At 34.3% G+C, this 21,074-nt stretch overlaps 1 protein-coding gene across 1 annotated transcript in view; it reads left to right on the forward strand.

Annotated features, from left to right (window-relative positions):
• TMTC3 (transmembrane and tetratricopeptide repeat containing 3) overlaps positions 1-19,974 on the forward strand; it is a 57,557-nt gene extending 37,583 nt beyond the window's left edge. Inside the window, exons 11-14 of the mRNA XM_025403539.1 lie at positions 8,885-8,988; positions 10,521-10,690; positions 12,683-12,909; positions 14,914-19,974. Of these exons, the coding sequence (XP_025259324.1) occupies positions 8,885-8,988; positions 10,521-10,690; positions 12,683-12,909; positions 14,914-15,725 (1,313 nt within the window). The 3' untranslated portion in view covers positions 15,726-19,974. The remainder of the gene's footprint in view (positions 1-8,884; positions 8,989-10,520; positions 10,691-12,682; positions 12,910-14,913) is intronic.
• The last annotated feature ends 1,100 nt before the right edge of the window (positions 19,975-21,074 follow it).

Genomic DNA, 21,074 nt, shown 5'->3' on the forward strand with positions numbered 1-21,074 from the left:
TGTGCGCAAGTGATCAAAGATTGGTTTCTGGAGACAGGAGTAAACAAATTTATCTAGATAAGTTCCTTTACATTCCCTTGTTATCTACCCTTTGCTCTCAGGCTCTGGATAAGAGAATCTGGCTGCCTTCAGCCATAATTCCCTTCTGAAGCTTTTGTAAAACCTCCCGACCTTCCAAAAAGGTGTGCATCTTTCCCAACTTTTCCCACCACCCTGACCGAATTCCTACATCTCCCCCTTTTCTGTTTTTTGCATCAAGTTTTGTTGATTGAAGAGTACAGATGTGTGCAGCAACAGGTTTGTCAGGCGCAGCAGTTATAACTCATATTCCAGCTTTGCATCCTAGAATTAGTAAGTAACATAAGACAAGCATGAATATAATTAGTAATATTCTTTTCCAATTAAGGAGTGACATGTAGTGTTACTTGGCAGCTCAGTCCAATGTGTGTCGTTACTAAGGAACCCCACTGGGGGTATGTTAATCCCCCCTAGCCAAGCAGTTACATTATTAGAGGCTGGGAAGGGCGTGTCTGCCCAGGTAACAGGGTGAAAGAAAGACGGATTTAGAAGATGGGCCTAATAGAGAGTAGCAGGTACAGATAGCAGGCAAAGTGAGAGAATAAGAAAAACCAATGTCCTACAAGAGTTGTAATGTACAACTGAAAGCATAGTAAGGAACAAATTATCTGGAGTGAATAGTGTCTGTGTCCAGAACAGGATTCACTCAGCCTCCTGAATTGTCTTCGTCAGCATCCCCCAGGTAATGTCTGGGGCTTGTGTCATTCGAGAAAGCCGCATCCTCTGGGGCTGCTGGCCCTGCAGGGTCATTTCCTTCATTTCTGATACCAGGTTGGGTCCTAGCGACACCATAGTATGGTTTGATGTGTCATGCTGGAATCCATAGAGGACCTGAGGGGTTGTGAATACAAGCATATCCTCTTCCCCATGTTAAATCATTTGGACCACACCATACATTACTATTTACATCTTTCCATAAAACCATAGGTTTTATGTTTTGAAGGGCTTTAGTGAAATGCTTTTCTATGGCTGATTGAAATTTATCATCTAAATTTTAAAAATTAAGGGTGAATAAGGCTTACACCAATAGTGTTGCAGGATCCTTACTTATATTCTCCCTTTTTTGTTTTTTGAGCTTATTTTTAAGGGTAGAGTGGACACATTCTACTATGGCCTGTCCTTGAGGGTTATAAGGGATACCTGTGGAATATTGGATGTTCCACGTGTGACAAAATTGTTGACCTTGTGAGCTGGCATAAGCCAGACCATTATCAGTTTTAATTTTTGTGGGCCACCCCATAAACACAAAAATTAAGAGAAAATGTTTAATAACATATTGGGAAGACTCTTCAGGAAAAGCATGTGTGCTAATTAGGTGAGAATTGGTATAAGTGGATACATGTGTATCTGAGTTTTCCAAATTCAAGGATGTGAATAACATTTGTTTGCCATAACTGATTAGGTTCTAGTCCTCTAGGGTTAACACCTGTTGAAGGAGGGCACGTGCCTGTGAGTTGGCAATGTGGGCATTGTAAAATAATTTGTTTAGCTAGTCTTTGTGTAAGTTGAAATTGTTTAGTTAAGTTTCTTCAGTTTTGTTGGAAAAAATTGATGCAATTGGGTGGCTTGGTCAAGCAGTGATGTCATAACCTATAGATCTGCTTGTTCATTGCCATTAGCCAGTGAGTCAAGCAGTGGGCTGTGGGCTTGAGTATGTATGTTAAAAATAGGATGTGTATGTTGATCCAGCAGTTGCTGAAGTCGAAGAAAAAGTGCACATAGGTGGGCTCGAGAGAGGGCTTAATGAAGGCTGTCTTAAGGTTCTGTAATAAATACACAGAGTAAGCAGAGTCATTAACAATATTGATAGACTGAGCAGAAAAGATCTCCAGGGCCAATATTAAGGCTCCAACCTCAGCTCTCTGAGTGCTAGTAAATCCAGAACAAGTGAGGGAATTAGGCAGTTTCCACCAAATAACCACTTTTCTATTTTTACCAGCACCATCAGTGAAAAGCGTTAAAGCTTTAGGTATGGGGGAGTGAACTACTTTTGTAGACACAACTACAGCAGTACGAGATAAGAACCGAAGTAGTTTGTCAGCAGGAAGGGGCATGCTCTGTATGGCCTGCATAATCAGACAGTGCTATCTGAAGATCTAGAGATAGAGACAATATTGCTTTGAATTGCTTTTTACTCAAAGGAATTCTTATGACATCAGGGTCATAATCTAGAAACTGATTGCATTGTCTGCAGCCTATATAGATGACTTTAGTAACTAGCTGGATATAGGGAGATAGTGTTTTAGTCCCAGTACGTGAGCAAAAAACCCATCCTAGGAAGCATAGCCCTGGAGCTGTCTGTCCTATTAATCCTGTTAGGGAACGTTTAGTAGGAAAAACAAACAGTTGAACTGAATATTGCAGGTCTATGCAATCTAGTTACCTCTGAGAAACAGCTTGCTCTATTTCCTCAATTTCCCTTTTTGCTGCAGGAGTTAAATGCCTGGGAGAATCTAGGGTTGTATTGCCCTGTAGGACAGAAAACAGGTTTTGTAACTTATCAGTAGTTATGCCCAAGATGGGGCAAAACCAATTAATATCGCCCAGTAATTTTTGATAATCATTTAAGATATGCAAGTTGCTAGTATTTAATTTAACCTTTTGAGGTCTTACTGACCAGGAAGTTAGTATGTATCCAAGATATTTTCAAGGAGAAGACAATTATACTTTTTCATGTGCTGCGATTAAACCTCTTAGCTGTGTATTCTTTATGACAGAGGCATATAAACTTAAAATTACTGGCTCCGTTGGGGATGCTAGTAAAATATCATCTATAAAATGAATAATCTTGCATTTAGGAAATTCTTTTCTACTTGGGAGCAAAGCCTGATTTACATGATACTGACACATGGTAGGACTGTTCAGCATCCCTTGAGGAAGCACTTTCCAATGAAATCAGTGAGCTGGCCTTTCATTATTGATAGCTGGTATTGTAAACGCAAATTTTTCTCTGTCCTGTTCTGCAAGGGGAATAGTATAAAAACAGTCCTTTAAGTACATAATGACTAAAGGCCAATCTTGAGGAATCGCTGCGGGGTAAGGGAAACCCTGTTGAAGGGGCCCCAAAGGTTACAAATTAGCATCGATAGCCTGCAAGTCATGCAGAAGTCTCCATTGGCCAGACTTTTTGGGAATGACGAAAATGGGTGAATTCCAAGGACTGTGTGATGGTTCTATATGGCTGGCTTTTAATTGCTCCTCAACTAATTCATGGACTCTTTGTAATTTTTCTCCCTTTAAAGGCTACTGTTCTACCCAAATAGGATTTTGAGAGAGCCATGTCAGGGGTAGGGGAGGAATAACAGTGGCCATTATTAGAAAGAGGTCTGCAAAATGACCTCAATTAACCCTCTCATAAATGGGCTAGCAGCTCTGTTTTCTTTAATGCTTTTCCTTATCTCTTTATAAGTGTTAAAGTAATGGGTCCATGTACTCCATTGCCTTGTTGATCTTGCGTTACCGGGCAAGAGCTTCCCTTCTAATGCTGCTTACCTAAGACAGAATCCCATAGCTGTAGTGTATCCCTTGTCTTTCTTTCAATTTATTGAAGGAGGGGGCTCAGGCAAAACCTCCGTTTCCTCTTTGGTATTTTGCCCTTTACTGGCGGGGCTGAGGGAGAAGGAGGAGGCGGTAAGGTAGGTAATGATTTCTCCTCCCTTCCCTTTTTAGGTTCTTCTGTGTAGTGCGGGACAAAGCAGCCCTAACTAAGGCCCATAACATTAGAGATGTTACTGGGATCTCATACCCTTGGCCATGATGTTAAGATTTCTCCACACTTGTTCTCAGACTCCTATGTCTAGCGTACCTTCTTCTGGGAACCATGGGTTATGGGAAACAGCAGTTTGCATTGGGTCCCTTATGAGCCTGCAAAACTGAGGCTCCACTAGCTTTAAGCAGCTGTTTCAGTACTTTTATATGCTGTTTCTGTTGAGCCAATAACCACTGTGCCATGATGAAGCCCTAGCCTGAACAGTTCCCTCGAACTTGCAAATCCCGAGCGGGCACCAATGACTTACTGCGCAGTCTCTTCACCTTCGTTTTTGAGGGTTCCATCGCAATCCATTGCAGCGTTCCTCATACGGGGCACCACCTGCCGAGTCTGTCCCACAGACTCTGGCCGAGTGACGTATGAAAGAAGTATGCTGACACAGGTATTTTGCCTGACAGTGCGACTAGGGGACCGCATGGCTCAGCACCGCCAACAAGAGAGTGCAGCAGCCACCAACAGAGTGCAGCCCACCCTAAGCCAGCCCCACTCGCATTTGTTTAGTACAGATTTAATGATAAAGGCTTGGAACAAACACAATATGTGGGTAATAAACATTGTCGCCCCCCCCCCCCCCCCCCGAGTAGAGAGCAGTCCTGTGCATGAATAATCAAAGGTTGATTTCTGGAGACAAGAGTAAACAAATTTATCTAGATAAATTCATTTACATTACCTTGTTATCTACTCTTTGCTCTCAAGCTCCAGATAAGAGAATCTGGCTGCCTTCAGCCACAATTCGCTTCCTAAGCTTTTGCAAAATCCCTGGCCTTCCAAGAAGGTTTGCATCTTTCCCTATAACTTTTTCTTACAACTTTTCCCACCACCCTGACCAAACTCCTACAGGAGGTAGCAAAAAAGAGACGTATAATGCAGGGAAGAAGGCTGAAAGTGAATGGATAGCAAATGGCTCTGTAGGTGTATTTGGTCATCAGGCATGTATTTGAAAATTTACCATGTGTCAGACACTGTTTTAAGTGCTGGGGAATTCAGAAGAAATAAAACAAATTTCCTCCCTTCATGGAGTTTCCATTCTAAATAAAGGCATAAACATAAGTAAACAAATACCACATGTAAATATATATACATATGTACACATGAAATATATATTACACATATGTATGTACATGTGTATTTATATGAAAGTGATAAAAGCTATATAAAGGGCATAGAGATTAGAAATTTTCAGAGAAAGTTTCTTTGAGATGACAATAAAATGAGAGAGCAACCTTTGCACATATACTCTGGTGTAATTTTGAGTATCACTGGCTATGCAGAAAACAGTAAAGCAGGAAGATCATTTAGAAGGCTTTTGCAGTAACCCAAAGAAATGATTGAGTTGTAATTTTTTTAATAGCAGTCTTGAAGTACATTTGACATACAATAGACTATACATGTTTAAAATATATAATTTTATAAGTTCCGGCATATGTATATTACCTGTGAGACCATAACTACAATTAAGATACTGGAAATATCCATCAAACCCCTCAAATTCCTTGGATCCTTTTCTAATACCTCTCTCTTACCCCTTTTCACCCCAGCCTTCTCTAAGCAAAAGCTTTCTATCAGTACAGATAATGTGCTTTTTCAAAAATTGTATATGAATGGAATTGTACTCTATGGACTCTCTTTTTTTTTTTTTCCTGGCTTTTTTACTCTGCACAGTTATTTTGATACTCATTCATGTTGTTGTATGAATCAAAAACCCATACCTTGGTATGGCTGAGTAGTATTCCTTCACGTGGATATACCACAGTTTGTTTATCCATTTACCTGTCAATGAATGTTTGGATTGTTCGCAGTTTGGAGCTGTTACAAATATGGCTGTTACAAACATTCATATACCAGTCTTTATGGATATATGTTTTATTTCTCTTAGGTAAAAACCTGAGAGAAGAATGGCATGGTCATATGATTTGTGTATGTTTAACTTTTTAAAGGCTGCTAAATTATTTTCCAAAGAATGTATTTCCCACCAGCAGTATAGGAGAGCTCTCCTGCCTTTCTTAATTCTTCATTTGCTGAGAATTTTTAACACAAATAAATGTTGGATTCTGTCAAATGCTTTTGTGCACCATTTGAGATGATAAGCTTTTTATTTTTATTTTTTGGTCTGTTAATATAGTGGATATCATCGATTGAGTTCATAATGTTAAAACAACCTTACCTTCAGTAATACACAATTTGATCATGACTTATTATCTTTATTATATTTCTTAAAATGCTATTAGTAATTTTTACATCTATATTTATGAAGGATAGAGAGTTCCTAGGAGATTCCAGATATTTATAAATTTATCTTTTTAAACAAATTTATAATTTTGTGGACATCCGAGAAATACTGAAAATCTACATAGTTGCCTAAGCCATCAATGTGAGAATACTTCACTGTTGGGCAGCTAATATATCACTGTTGGGCAACTGTGTGTCAGTCATACACAGTTGCCTGAAAATTTCCCAGCTACATCACATTTGCATCCCTAGGCAGGATGACTGAGGTGACACGTGAACCAGTGTCTAATAACTACTGTCATTTCAAAGAATGGTGAATGTAAACCTGTGTACACAGGTGTTTGTTACTATTAAAAACACATGCAAACATTCATGCAGATAAGTTGATAACCTTTAGCAGTGAGATAAGTTCCCTTCTAATCTTTTGTTTTCCTAGTGAAAATATGATATTAGAGATGTGAGGAGAGATAAGAAATGAAATATATTCAACTAGGATTCTGGAAAATTAACTGATTATAGAAACCTCGTATTGACAAACTTAGGCTACATTTGAGATTTGTGAGGTCCTCATTTACAATTGAATTAAAAGCTACATTGTTAACTCATGCTGCTCTTTTGGATAGGTACTCATAAGAGTGGGTTTATTCTTTGAAGTTCCTTTAGCTCTTTAGTCATTTAAATGTCATTGATTTTTTACATCTTGCCTTATTTTCTTACCTTTTTTTAATACTTAAATTTATCTTAAAAGTGATACTATTTTCCCCTCTAGAATTTTAAAACTTTGTAAATTATAAAGAATTGCTTAGAAATTATGTCTTTCAGTTTATTAGCTGTATTGAGTGGCCTTTTTGATGCTAAACGATATCTAATTGCATCTCTGCTCTTTGAAAATATAGGGCTGCTATACTTTAGTGTCTGAAGTCTACATTAATGACAATATCTCCTGGCCATAATTCTAAGAACATGATTTCAGTGGATAGTAATTCACCACATTTTTTATCTAAGTATATAACCTCTTTCTTTTCTAACATTGGTTGGGGATAATCTCAATAACATTTTAAATACTCAGCTGGCATAATTACACTTTTATTTTAACAAATTTTCAGTTTATTCTTAAATTCTTAGGGTATAATTACTTTTTTCAGGTTCTATGTGCCTTAGCTTTTCCTAAATAACATTCTGAGCTCTATAAACATGGTATGGATTTATCTGGTTTAAAAAAAAAGTGATATAAAAGCAAAGACTACTCTGTATTTTTTAATTGACAATAATAGTACATATTCATGGGATATATAGTGATGTTTTAATACATATAATGCAAGCAAATACCCTGATCTAGTCACTATACTGTGTATTTTTTATATGCAGTTGGTAAAACAATGATTTTCAGCCCTGATTCTACATCAGAATTGCCTTTGACACTTTTTATAAACATATTTTTGCAGATTTCGTTTCTGAACAGTATGTTTTGATGGACCTAGGTGGGGCTGAAGTATCTGAATTTTTAAAAACTACACAGGTATTCTGATTTGCAGCCAGAATTAAGAATGGCTAGCTTAAACTTTTTTTGCTTGACCCCTCCTGGCTCCATGAGACTCAGCAATACATCTAAAAAGAAAAAAATCAACTTCTTTACTCCTAAACTTAACTATAATCAAACCTGGACTGCATCTGCCAGTTTTTGTGCAGTGCACACAGTTGCCAGCCTAAAACAATATATAGCAAGTTCTTAGGACTGTTACTCGGTAAATGCCCAAGATATATATGCTTGGCCCCTATGTGTCCTAGGAGCTGCAGGCAGAGAATTATTGCACAATTGCAAAATAATTGGTGTCACAAGGCAAGTAGTAATCATAATGAACCTTTTCATGTCTGTTAGTTCATGATGAATAAAAAAACTGTCTGATTTAAGATCCTCTACCTTCCTTCTATCATTATTCCAGACCTTTGAAATATTTGCTGGCAAGTATATCCTTTTAGAAAGCTACTGTACAATGAATCCTCATATCTTTCCTATTTCAACTGCATTTTTTTTCCTATCCCTGAATAAATTTGCTGGGATTTTTATTTTCCACATCGGAAAATAAGACATAAATTCCTGACATTCTAAAATTAACACAGCCTTTTTAAAAAATCTAAAATTAATTTTAAGGAGTTTATCAACATTTAAGAGAGGTGGGTCACTGCATCTTAAGTAATATTATTATCATTATTTTCCATTATACTCTCATTCTAGCCACAGTCACAAAAATTTTAAAAAATCGAATGCCAAAGTTTTTTTCAGTCTCTTTGCCCCTGTTCCACCATGATGCATATTTGTTGTAACACTAGAAATAATTCTAAAAATCCTGATGATTCATTTCACTTGTAGAGTTGAGCTATACCTTTTGAGTGAATTTCTTAGCTATGAGATTAAGTAAATGGAAGCAAGCTTTAGTATAGTAAAATACAATGAAGGAAGGTAATAAAATTTGTTTCATTACCTTTATCTCTTATGTCTCAACTCTTCAAAAATCCATTCAAATAGTTTTTTCATGCCATGTATGTATTTTCTGTCTTTACATGCTTTAAGTAAATTTGTGTTTAGCATTGGTTTGAAGTTATAACAAGTTAAATTACAAGAACTTTAAGGAAGAAGCAGGACCTGTTGCCTGCTTTTGCATTTGTCTAGTGGGTTTCTGAAAATACGTCTTCTCATTAGTTACATTGAATACTTGTTTATATATCGAATACATTGAATCATTTCATTGAGTATATTGAGTATATCAGTTGTATACTTGCCAACACATGATTGTTTTAAAATTTTAGATGATATTGGTGCCCATATGAATGTAGGAAGAACTTATAAAAATTTAAATAGAACCAAAGAAGCTGAAGAATCTTACATGATGGCTAAATCACTGATGCCTCAAGTAAGTTGCCATAATTTATCTGTTGTGTCATATCTATTAGATGTCCATATTGAATAGAATTATCTAGAAGGAAAATCTTTATCTTTTCTTCAGTCGATATAAAAGTAAAGTGTCTAATGAATCATCGATTCCTATAAGTTTTAGAAAGAATTACATTCTTCTAGCTCACTTAATGTAATTTTTTTTTTTTTTTTTTTTTTGGAGATGGAGTCTTGCTGTATTGCCCAGGCTGGAGTGCAGTGGCGCGATCTCAGCTCACTGCAACCTCCACCTCCCGGGTTTAAGCGATTCTTCTGCCTCAGCCTCCCAAGTAGCTGGGACTACAGGTGTATGCCACCACACCCGGCTAATTTTTGTATTTTTAGTAGAGACGGGGTTTCACCATATTGGACAGGCTGGTCTCAAACTCATGACCTCGTGATCCACCCACCTTGGCCTCCCAAAGTGCTGGGATTACAGGCATGAGCCACCATGCCCAGCCGTAGCTCACTTAATTTTAAAAATTGTTTTTACACAGCCCATTTGTAAACACTAAATTCATAAAGTATGAATTTTAGATATTCTTGATTATGAGTTATCAGCGAGTTATATGACTTTAAATAAATATTTTATGTATATTAAGCATACTATTCGACATTATTCCTATCAAAAAATAAATAAAAGTGATAAAATTAATAGATACATCTCTTGCTATATTATGTCTATCAGTTGTTATAATGATATAAGATTCATTAAATATAACATAGTATCAAAATTGGAACATCTGACCCTGTGTCAATTTTCATGTTATCAGCAAAATATTTTTGGGTTGTGACAATAGGGTAATTTATTCCAGAATACTGAGGACTCACTTATCTGGTGAAGTTTGGAAATTAAACACTCTAACTGATTATTAAGTTAAGGTTCTTATAATATATAGTATATATGGATCCAGACTTCCAGTGAACACAATAAATTAGATATGATAAAAACCAATAACAAATACAATTTAACTGTTATAGTTAAGGATTAAAATAATCCTTAAAATGTCATACAGTTCAACTTTAAACCCTGTCACTATTAATATGACTATAAATATTATCACAATTGAGAAAACTTCAGCCCAACTTAAGCAATTTTTTCTGAGGAAATAAGAGCTGCTAATGTTACCACATTATTAAAAATAAATAATAAAAATGGAAAAGAAAACACACAAAAATGTAAATAAATATATTTTACTTATAGTATCCTCAAAAATGTAATTAAATAATACTTTGTGCCATTAAGGATATATTTTTTCGTTCATGCCACCTCAGTGGATTATTGTTAGCTTTTTATTTGTATCTATCTTTTTCTGAAGTCAAACAAATCAGAACTTATAGAAGTCAAGCTCTCTAAGGTTTGATCAAAACAGAAATAGAACCCCGATCTCTCAGGCCAGTGTATTTTTTACACTATGTTCTGTGTTATTTTGAATTAGCCAATAGGAATATGTACTTTTGATTTTTGGTACTGAAATATCAAATCATGAAAATGCCTTTTCTTCTAAACAGATTATTCCTGGTAAAAAATATGCAGCCAGAATTGCCCCTAACCACCTAAATGTTTATATCAATCTGGCTAACCTGATCCGAGCAAACGAGTCCCGACTGGAAGAAGCAGATCAGCTGTACCGTCAAGCAATAAGCATGAGGCCCGACTTCAAGCAGGCTTACATTAGCAGGTATCCCAGTTCAACTTAAAGCTATCATTATGGAATATTGAAACTGCATCTCCATGTATATTTTCAATGAATTGGCTTTTTTTGGGGAAAAAAAATATATTTTTAATAATCTTAGCAACCAAGTGCATAGAAGGGCATAACTTTTTAGACTGACAGTCAGATTTTATTGATTTGAAATTAACAAGGGGAATCCCTAACTTGCAATAGCCAACTTAGGTTTTGTATTAAGAAAAGGGTAGAAGCAGCTCTATCTTAGTTTCATTTTCTTCCCATCACCAAAATTGTTCTTTTCCTATTTAAATTAAAACTTGAAACTTACATTTTATAGTAGTTACTTCTAATATCAAACTCTCAGGAACTTTCTGGGGTTTTAGAATTGATTGGTCATTGATGCCTTTGACGCAAAGAAAACATCTTGGTTCTCAGCAAAAAAAAAGTTTTCTGGTACTACATGTTAAAACTTCATTTATTTTCTTATGTATGTGTTATCACTCGTATTACTTTTGAGGAAAAAATGTTTTTAAACTTTGTTTTGTAGCCTGGTCCAGAAAACTAATAGTAATTCATAGCATTTTTTCTGTGGGGAAAGTACATTCTGAATTTAAGTTTTTGAGATAAAATCTGTTTGTAAGTTGGGGTTGTCTTTGTTCCGCCGTGCCCAGTACTTATTGAAGCCCATTGAGTTTAGCAGGGCTGTATCTCTAAATAACACCTGCCATGTATTAATCCGTAAAGAACTATTCAACAGTCTCTACATTAAAAAAATAATGATTTGGACAAACATTCATTCTAGAAGTGGTTTTAATGAGAATATTAATTGTTGTTCCTTTTATTCCTGTGCTGATACTATAGGAAAGAGTAGTATTATAAGAACAACTCTCATATCACTACTTAAATATGATTTGTACATATGTAAAAATAATTATTTAAGCAAAATTACTTTTTAAAATTTTCTAACGGAAAATAGAACCACACTAGAAAGATTTATACAGTGGTTTCTTAACTGGTCCTCAATTCTAAGTGTGTTTCTCAAAGTTATCTGTAGGTCAGACTCATCCCTCCCACTCTTCCTGATCAGCTTTTTTTAGTCCTTTTTCTGTTTGTTTGTTTGTTTGTTTGTTTGTTACAGAGTCTCGCTTTGTCAGCCAGGATGCAGTGCAGTGGTGTGATCTCGGCTTACTGCTACCCTCTGCCTCCTGGGTTCAAGTAATTCTTGTGCCTTAGCCTCCCTAGTAGCTGGGACTACAGGCACGTGCCACCATGCCTGGCAAATTTCTGTATTTAGTAGAGACAGAGTTTTGCCATGTTGGGCAGCTGGTCTCGAACTCCTGATCTCAAGTGATCCACCCACCTCAGCCTCCCAAAGTGTTGGGATTATAGGCACGAGCCACCATGTCCAGCTTTTGTTTTTTTTTTTTTTTTTTTTAAAGAATGGTCATATTATAAGAAGACATTGATGAGGACTAAATTAATATAAGAAGGGGTTACAGATTTTGAATATTTTGGTTTTTTGCACAGTGAGCCTTCTATTATAGATTCAAATATTGGAATTTCTCTTACCACTACTATATGTCATTTTTTTCTTCTAATGCTATTACTTTTTGTCACCTGACAAATTCATTAATCTCTCACTCTGGCTAGCTGTCCTTTTTCTGATGCAGTTTAGTCTGTCTCCTTTTAAGATAAATTCAAAGAATCTATTTTCTCTGTCCTCCTTCTTGGATTCCTCCTGATAGGTTGCCCTCTGAAATCAGGCATAATTTTTTTCTTTTTAAATAATATTTGAAAATATATCAAGCCAAATATACTGAACTAAGGAGTTCAGATTTGAGGACAGTTTCAAAGAGTTGTTTTTGAAAGAGTTTTTTAAGACTCTTGAGTTAAAAGAAAAAAAAAAGCTGTATGTGGAAAGGCTTAAAACTTGGCAAAAATTGTATCTACAAACTGAGATGGTAATGTTGTAAGTAAAGCTTGTGTTTGATTTTTCCACAGAGGAGAATTGCTTTTAAAAATGAATAAACCTCTTAAAGCAAAGGAAGCATATCTTAAAGCACTAGAGCTGGACAGAAATAATGCAGATCTTTGGTACAACTTGGCAATTGTATATATTGAACTTAAAGAACCAAATGAAGCCCTAAAAAACTTTAATCGTGCTCTGGAACTAAATCCAAAGCATAAACTAGCATTATTCAACTCTGCTATACTAATGCAAGAATCAGGTATGTTTTCTCAAAATATTTCTATGTTTAAACAAATTGTAGTTTATAATATAATAAAAACCTTATTTTAACTTTATTACCCATAGCAAACACTTTATGTGTTGACAGTTTATAGCAATACTGTGCTTAGATGATTTATAGGAAGAATATTTAAAATACTTGAAGTAAACTATTTTCAAGTAATATGCATTCTAACATATGATAATACTGATTTTTAATTCTTCTGGCATGTGTTAAGACTAATTTTTAAGACAGTCTATTAAGCAACATTAACGATTTTGTATTTTATATACACAAATATGTAACTTATTTTATATATAAACTCTCCAAATAATGTGAACTTGTGAAATTTTTTACATAATTAGCTGTGAGGAGCTGAGAGCGTATATTTTCAAAAATAGCGTTTTATTTTCTTTTGATTCATAAGAGCAAATACTTTTGGCGCCATTTTATATCCAATTTTACTACGTTTTCTGAGATATTATTGGAATTTTTTATATTTCCTATGATTTAGCAAAACTGAATTACTAACCACAGTAAATCTGGATCCTTCATCCATATTTTATATAGGAATTTCAGTTCTGCCTCATAAGATAGTGTATATGATTTATAATCTTTTTAATTTCTAAATTAGAAAAAATCTCTTTATTATAATGTTTAGTTATTTCTTAGATACATTTCTTAAAACTTTTGTAAAATATGAAAGAATCATAAAGTCATAGTATTTTAGCACTAAAGAGGACCTCTGAGTTCGCATTTGCCAGTCTTCTATTTAATAGAGACCAAATAGATTTTACGACTGTCCCAAAGTCATACGATTAAGTAGCTAATCCAAGATAAGAACTGAAGTCTCCTGATTTATTTTCAAATGTTCTTTATCCATCGTGCTGCCAAATAAAAGAATAGAGAGAAATCTTTATGCCTGGTGTACAAAAAAGTATAAATTTATAGAAAAGCTAATATTTTTGTAAGGTTATCTACCTTGATAATCATGAAAGATGCTCATTATTTGACACAAGATTGTACTATAAGGTTTGTAATTATAGAACTTGAAGATTTTTTTTTTTTTTTTTTTTTTTTTTTGGCAATAGAAATTATCTCAGTGGAGATTTGTTTCCTGCCAGGCAGTGGCTGATGCCACTTTGGGAGGCCAAGTGGGAGGGTCACTAGAGGCCAAGAGTTTGAGAATAGCCTGGGCAACATAGTAAAACTCTGTCTCCACAAAAAATTTTAAAATCAGCAGGGACTGATGGCACATGCCTATAGTCCCAGCTACTCAGGAAGCCAAGGTGGGAGGATTGCTTGAGCCCAGGAATTTGAGGTTACAGTGACCTATGGACACAGCACTGCCCTCCAGCCTGAGTGACATAGTGAGACCTTGTCTCAAAAAAAAAGAAGATATATGTTTCCTAAATCCTAATTTTATAGCCCTATATTTAATGGTATGTTTTTGTCCTCGAAACATTCCTAAAACTTTAAATTAACATTTTTTAAAATGTGACATAATAATTCTGAAGCTTTTTTCTACCCAGTAATAGTTACTATTTGCTGAACATTTTTTCAGTATACATCATATAATTATTAGAAAACTCAGTTAACCCAAAGAAGTTAAATAACACGTTCGGTGTATAAAGTCATAATGTTATCAGAATCAAGATTGAATACATGTCTTTGTTGGCAAATCCCATGCTTCTTTCTCTGAATTCTCTATTTTCCCTCTGCTATTTCCATTTGAATTCTAAATTATAAGAGACATTTCTCTCCTTTTGGTTTCTGAAGCACTCTTACTGCTTTAAAGGAAAAGAAGTAAGCTATCTTTTTACGGTTTCAAATATTTTGCTTTTCCTATGAAGACTTCTAGATTTTGCTTTCTACTTATTTTAACTATGGAAATTAGTTGTTTTGAAGCTGTCTTTTTGTAATCTAAGTATTTGAAAATGGCTTTGTTCCTCACATTTAATTATTTTACTAACAATATATTTTTTCTTTAAAAAAACTTTCTAGGTGAGGTTAAACTCAGACCTGAAGCTAGAAAACGACTTCTAAGCTATATAAATGAAGAGCCACTAGATGCTAATGGCTATTTCAATTTGGGAATGCTTGCCATGGATGACAAAAAGGACAATGAAGCAGAGGTTTGGATGAAGAAAGCCATAAAGTTACAAGCTGACTTCCGAAGTGCTTTGTTTAATCTGGCTCTCCTGTATTCCCAGACTTCAAAGGAATTAAAGGCTTTGCCAATTTTGGAAGAGTTACTCAGATACTACCCTGATCATATCAAGGGCCTCATTTTAAAAGGAGACATTCTGATGAATCAAAAGAAAGATATACTAGGAGCAAAAAAATGTTTTGAAAGGATTTTGGAGATGGATCCAAGCAATGTGCAAGGAAAACACAATCTTTGTGTTGTTTATTTTGAAGAAAAAGACTTATTAAAAGCTGAAAGATGCCTTCTTGAAACATTGGCATTAGCACCACATGAAGAATATATTCAGCGCCATTTGAATATAGTCAGGGATAAGATTTCCTCATCTAGTTTTATACAGCCAATATTCCCAACCAGTAAGATTTCAAGTGTAGAAGGACAGAAAATTCCAACTGAAAGTGTAAAGGAGAGTAGAGGTGAATCCAGACAAACACAAATAGTAAAAACAAGTGATAATAAAAGTCAGTCTAAATCCAACAAACAATTAGGAAAAGATAGAGACGAAGAGACCCCCCACAAAACAACAAAAGATATCAAAGAAATTGAGAAGAAAAGAGTTGCTGCTTTAAAAAGACTAGAAGAGATTGAGCGTATTTTAAATGGTGAATAGCACTAATATTTATCGTGACAATGGTATCAAAGAACATCAATCCATATCATGTGATTGCTTTTACTGGGAGCTTTGAAAAAAAGTTCAAGGGTTCCTAATAGCCAATCATGAGCTGCCTTGAAGTAGGATCAAAATAAGATTTTCATTAAAGACCTGTATTATCCCAGGATGTATATTATATATCGCTGTGTTCAGAGTTTGGGTGAATATAGCAGAAATATTACAGTGAAAGTGACAAATGTACAACTTTTATTATAGAAAGAAGGTGTTTCTGGCAGTGTAATCTTTACTGCTCTCAATTAAAAATAATTTTGAGGCCTGAATGATAATCCCTTGAGGACAAATCCAACATATGCTGGTTTATTCTGTTAATTCCCATTTATTCGCCTACTTCATTTTTCTTGCACCTCTTAGAATCTATGAATTGAAAACACTTATCGAACACTTTTTTTAAAGTAATTCTGTTTAATCAAGGGATTTGCACTACAAAAGAATACTGGCTTTTTTTTTATGTTGAATTCCTTAGTTGAGTTTTAGAAGGAATGCTGGATGAAACATTTTTAAATAAGTCATGACATGTTAGCTTGAGAATGTATTTTCATAACTGTATACTTGTTTTTAACTTTAAATGCAGTTTTGAATCAGGTAAAGTTTGACATATATAGCTACGTACACACATTTTTAATGGTGCTCATATATACTGTACTTTTTGTTGTTTGATTTTACTTATTGAGAGTGTCACAACATGACTCACATAATCATGATTTTTTTTTTACTTTTACTCCCCAAACTATTCACGTTTCTTTAGGTCATAGTCATTGAGAAGTCCCAATAACTCTAAACTTTTGAGGTATAACATAGTAAACTTCTCTTTCATCTTTGTGTTAGCTCTCTAGTCTTAACTTGAATTTTAATTTTTCTGTTTCCAAAGTCACAATTTAATTATTCTTAGATACCTTAAGCCAATGAATTCAGTTCTGTTTGACTGAAAGCAAAACAATGTGACAGTTTATTTTCAGACACTAACTTCTTGATATTTTGTTATGGTATATCTTTTTATTACATATTTATTTTGACTACTGAGCTTTCGTAAAATATTTGAAGCTATTTTAATCATCAAGTATGGGAAACAAATTGCTATTGCATTTTCCTATATATGCATATATTATGGTTTAACCAGAATTGTATCATTTTTGGCCTATTGTCTAGCTATAAAAGATAATTAGCCTACTATAGTATTAATAAACTTTTCAGTTGGTTTGGAAAAATTTAAACCTGAAAAATAGGTTAAAAAGTAGTTACAAATTAAACTTACTAATTTAAACCTAATTTTTTTTTCTTGAATTAAAATACATTTTAAATGAGCTTTATAATACCTTAAAAAGTTGGTTCTAATTTAAAATATGAAAGCTCTGGCTATCATCCTGGGATAGTAATTTATAATTAAGTAGTATTTCAAAAACTATATAATTTTTAATTCCTTTGAGATAACTAATTTCTAATTATATGTTTCAAAAACCATATTCCTGTAATTTTTTTAAGAATTGTTTTATAAATAGGCCATAAGATACAAGGTCTGCATTAAAAACCACTTTTACTAGGTTCCCTAAGGATCTGCCATAGATTTTTTTTTTTTTTTTTTTTTTTTTCCAGGTAGTTTAAAGCAAGCACTGATACCAGTGGGAGTTGGTCTTGATCTAGGAGACTCTGTTAAGCATCCAAACAATGCCTAATTTCAGTTCTTAGGTTATGGGTGTGACTCCAGATAAAAGATGTGGAGAATACCTCATGTACTATGACTTGAAAATGAAATCTTAAAATTCTTATGCTCTCTCCATATATCTTAAGGAAAAGTTTCTGGGTGTGATTTATTTTGCCATAGTATCAAGTGGAGGGTGGTTCAGAAAAGTAAAAGGAAATCTTTTGTGACAGCAGACTATAATAGAAGTTTGAGTAATATTTTAATAAATTTATATAATTATTCAAATGATAAAATGTATTAATGTTATCCAATGATTTATATTAAAAAATTACCTTATTAACACTTAGAACTGTGCCTATTACATAAAAAGTGCTCATATATTTGAATTTTAAATTATTTACTTAAATCAAGACCACCATAAGTAATTCATAATTTAATAATTGTTTTAAATCAGTGGTTTTCAACCCTCACTTCATATTAGAATCATATGAGGACTTTTCATACAGAATCCATCTCATAACAATTAAGTCTAAATTTCTGGAAGATGGAGCCATGCTTGTTTTTTGAGTGGATTCTAATTTGTAGTCAGAGTTGGAGACCACTGCTCTAAATTAGTTCAGGGAAATCCTTTTATTTCTCCCATGTTAACGTTTAAAATTAGTAATGTACCCAGTTAAGTTTTAATGGTTTAAATTCCACTAAAGAACATGTTCTTCTAATAATTAGCATTTGTTACATGAAATTTAAGAGCTTAAGTTCCATCAAACTAGCCCTTGTGTAAGATTATTATTTCTTATCTGTAACTTCAAAATAGATGTTTCATTCAAACTATTGAGGTGAGAAAAGGTAATGGATTTTTTTTTTTCCTCTGGAGCTGCCTGTTCGGAGAGATGGAGGAGGTGGGCACATACAAGGTCAATTCAGTAACCTATGGTTCAGAGTTCTGATCATATGTAAGTCTGGAAAAGAAAGCTTATCACAGGTTTGTATGCTGGTGAATGGATAGAGTTTTAATTCTCACTGTCTCAAAAGAGAATCAGCTCTCCAGCAGTTCTAGAAAAGCTTTGACAATCCCCAAAGGGCAGTGTTACCTTACTCCTTCACTGCTTCTTAGGAGGTAGAATTAAGTTTCTGGAATTACACCTATATGTTTTCTTATTAACATTCAGAATTGGGAATATTAATTTTTGCAGTGAGTAGTTTTCTGAAATTGGTAACTTGGAGAGTAAAATAATGTATTTTGCTTTTCAATTTTGTGTTTACTTTTATGTAAAAATTTTGGTATGTGAATTACACAGTTCTAATAAAACCTCATGTCTTTTCATTACATCTAATTTGAACTCACAACTTCATGTTACAGAATGCTTCTTTAAAGATGCTTTAATGAAAAGTATTAAGAAAATATATAGATTTGTATGTCAATTTATACTTCAGAAATCCATATATTTGTCATATTTATTTTTTTAGAAACCTCCTAATTGGATAAGTAGATGGTATTTAAAATGAATGCCCAAAAATCTCTTGTATCTTTGTCCAAAAGTTTATCTGTTGGAAGCTGTCAGCCATTCATGTAGAGAGTTTATAAGAAAAGAATTTAAAATTGTATGCATTTTATATTACTATGGTATCTGTGTACCATATTTCTAAATATTCATTATTAAATTGGTACTTCTTAAAAACATAACCTGGCTTGCCTTTTAGTGTTAAAAAAATACAATATTGTATATACAGAAATTTCTTCCTTTATGAAGAAGAGCTGACATGTATCATAATTTATTTGCAGTGATCTGAGAAAGACCTTAAATAAGTTTCTGAGAGTGATACATTTTCAAACATGAGTGACAACAATCAAATTAAGAAAAGGAAACAATTCAGACTTAGAATTTTATAGGAATTTCATTTCTATATCAGCCTGGTATTGCCTCTGGCATAACTTAGAGGAAATTGTTCTACCTATATGTCCTCAGTTTCTTCATCTACAAGTTGGGAAAAACATTTTCCTCTTAAAGTTACGAAGAGGATTTATATATTTATATGATATATTGTATCTATTAATATATTTAAATTGCTTAGAGTTTCTAGCACATAGCACATAATAAATATTAGTTATTAGTATAAACACAAGGCTTAAAGTTTTGGATTTGATCCATATGACTTAATTTGTATTTGTGCTAGTAGCTGTAATGTTAGTGACAGGATAGCAAGCAAACGATTAGAAATCTAATAGTAATGCTTGTTCCTTAGCTATCTATGCTAACAAGTACACAGATGATAGCCTAAAATTAAATCATACTTAATAAATTAAGCTAAAATGCATAACTGAGATACCTTAAAATTGTACTACCTTGTGCTGTTCACTGCCATTAGGGAGGTAGCATAAAACGAAAGATAAAGTCTGAAGACTGGATCCAGGCAAATTCGTGTTCTTTGTAACTCACTTTCTTCATCAACATTTCTGTGACTCAATGGATAGCATATTTCGATCAGGTAGCACGTATAACGTGATGCTTTCATGTTTCTGCCTTAAATAAAATAACCCTCAAAAAACCATTCTACTTTGCCCTTTCTTAGAGACTTGCATGGTCAACATTTTGTTTTATTTCTTGCCTCCTCCATGGTTTAGTTTCAAGTATTGGGACCATACATTGACTAAACAAACCCATATTAAAGTATAAATTATGGGTGAATCTTATTAGCCATATCAAAGGTTAAGTCAAGTAAACCACTTTCTTTGTAAAGTTTCAGGCAGTAGAGTGGGTTTCAGGGATGTGGCGTTTCTCCACCATTCTTCCTTTCTAACTAAATTAGGTCTCAAAAAGCTTTCTAACTGCAAAAAAAAATTCTGACCAGGTAACTGTTTTGGATTGGCCCTGACAGGCCAGGTTACTGACCTTTGAGAATTTCAAATTGAGTAACCAGATTGTTAACAGAATCAGATCTGGTTTTAACAGTGATAGGTGTAAAAGTCCTGGGCAGTAGATAGCATGCAAGTTTTTAACATGGTGTCTTTTATGGCTATTTGCTTCCATGATCTATAGTTTTCATTGCAGGCTTCTTTTTCTCTTCCTATCACTTAAATACTAGTGAATACTAGTGTTCTTTTTCCGCTCTTTTTCTCTCTGTGGAGCAGTGGTTTTAGCTTAATGTATTCCAGATCTCTAGCCCAGATTTTCTCCAAGCCCCAAAACTATGAGCCCAATGGTTTACTAAACATATTCTCAGGCATTCATTGCCCTCATCCTCCTCCAAATGCATGGCCAGTGGATAAAAAGTTTAAGAAAGAAAAAAAAAAAGTATGTACAACATGAAGCAGGGAAGAGACATAGGGGAGAGAAAGACAAAAGGATTATAAAAGCTTGCCAATGGTTTACCCACTCAAAACAGTGACAAAGTTTAAAGGCAAATAAGCATGATTATGGGCTGTTAAAACAAATACTACAAAAATACATACTGTACACCTTGTGGCCTGTAATCCCAGTACTTAGGAAGGTTGAGGTGGACAGATCACTTGAGGTCAGGAATTCGAGACCAGCCTGGCCAACATGGTAAAACCCCATCTCTACTAAAAATACAAAAATTAGCCAGGCATGGTGGTGCATACCTGTTGTCCCAGCTACTTGGGAGGCTGACACAGGAGTATCACTTGA

Source organism: Theropithecus gelada, chromosome 11, assembly GCF_003255815.1.
Source record: "Theropithecus gelada isolate Dixy chromosome 11, Tgel_1.0, whole genome shotgun sequence".
Classification (NCBI taxonomy): domain Eukaryota; kingdom Metazoa; phylum Chordata; class Mammalia; order Primates; family Cercopithecidae; genus Theropithecus; species Theropithecus gelada.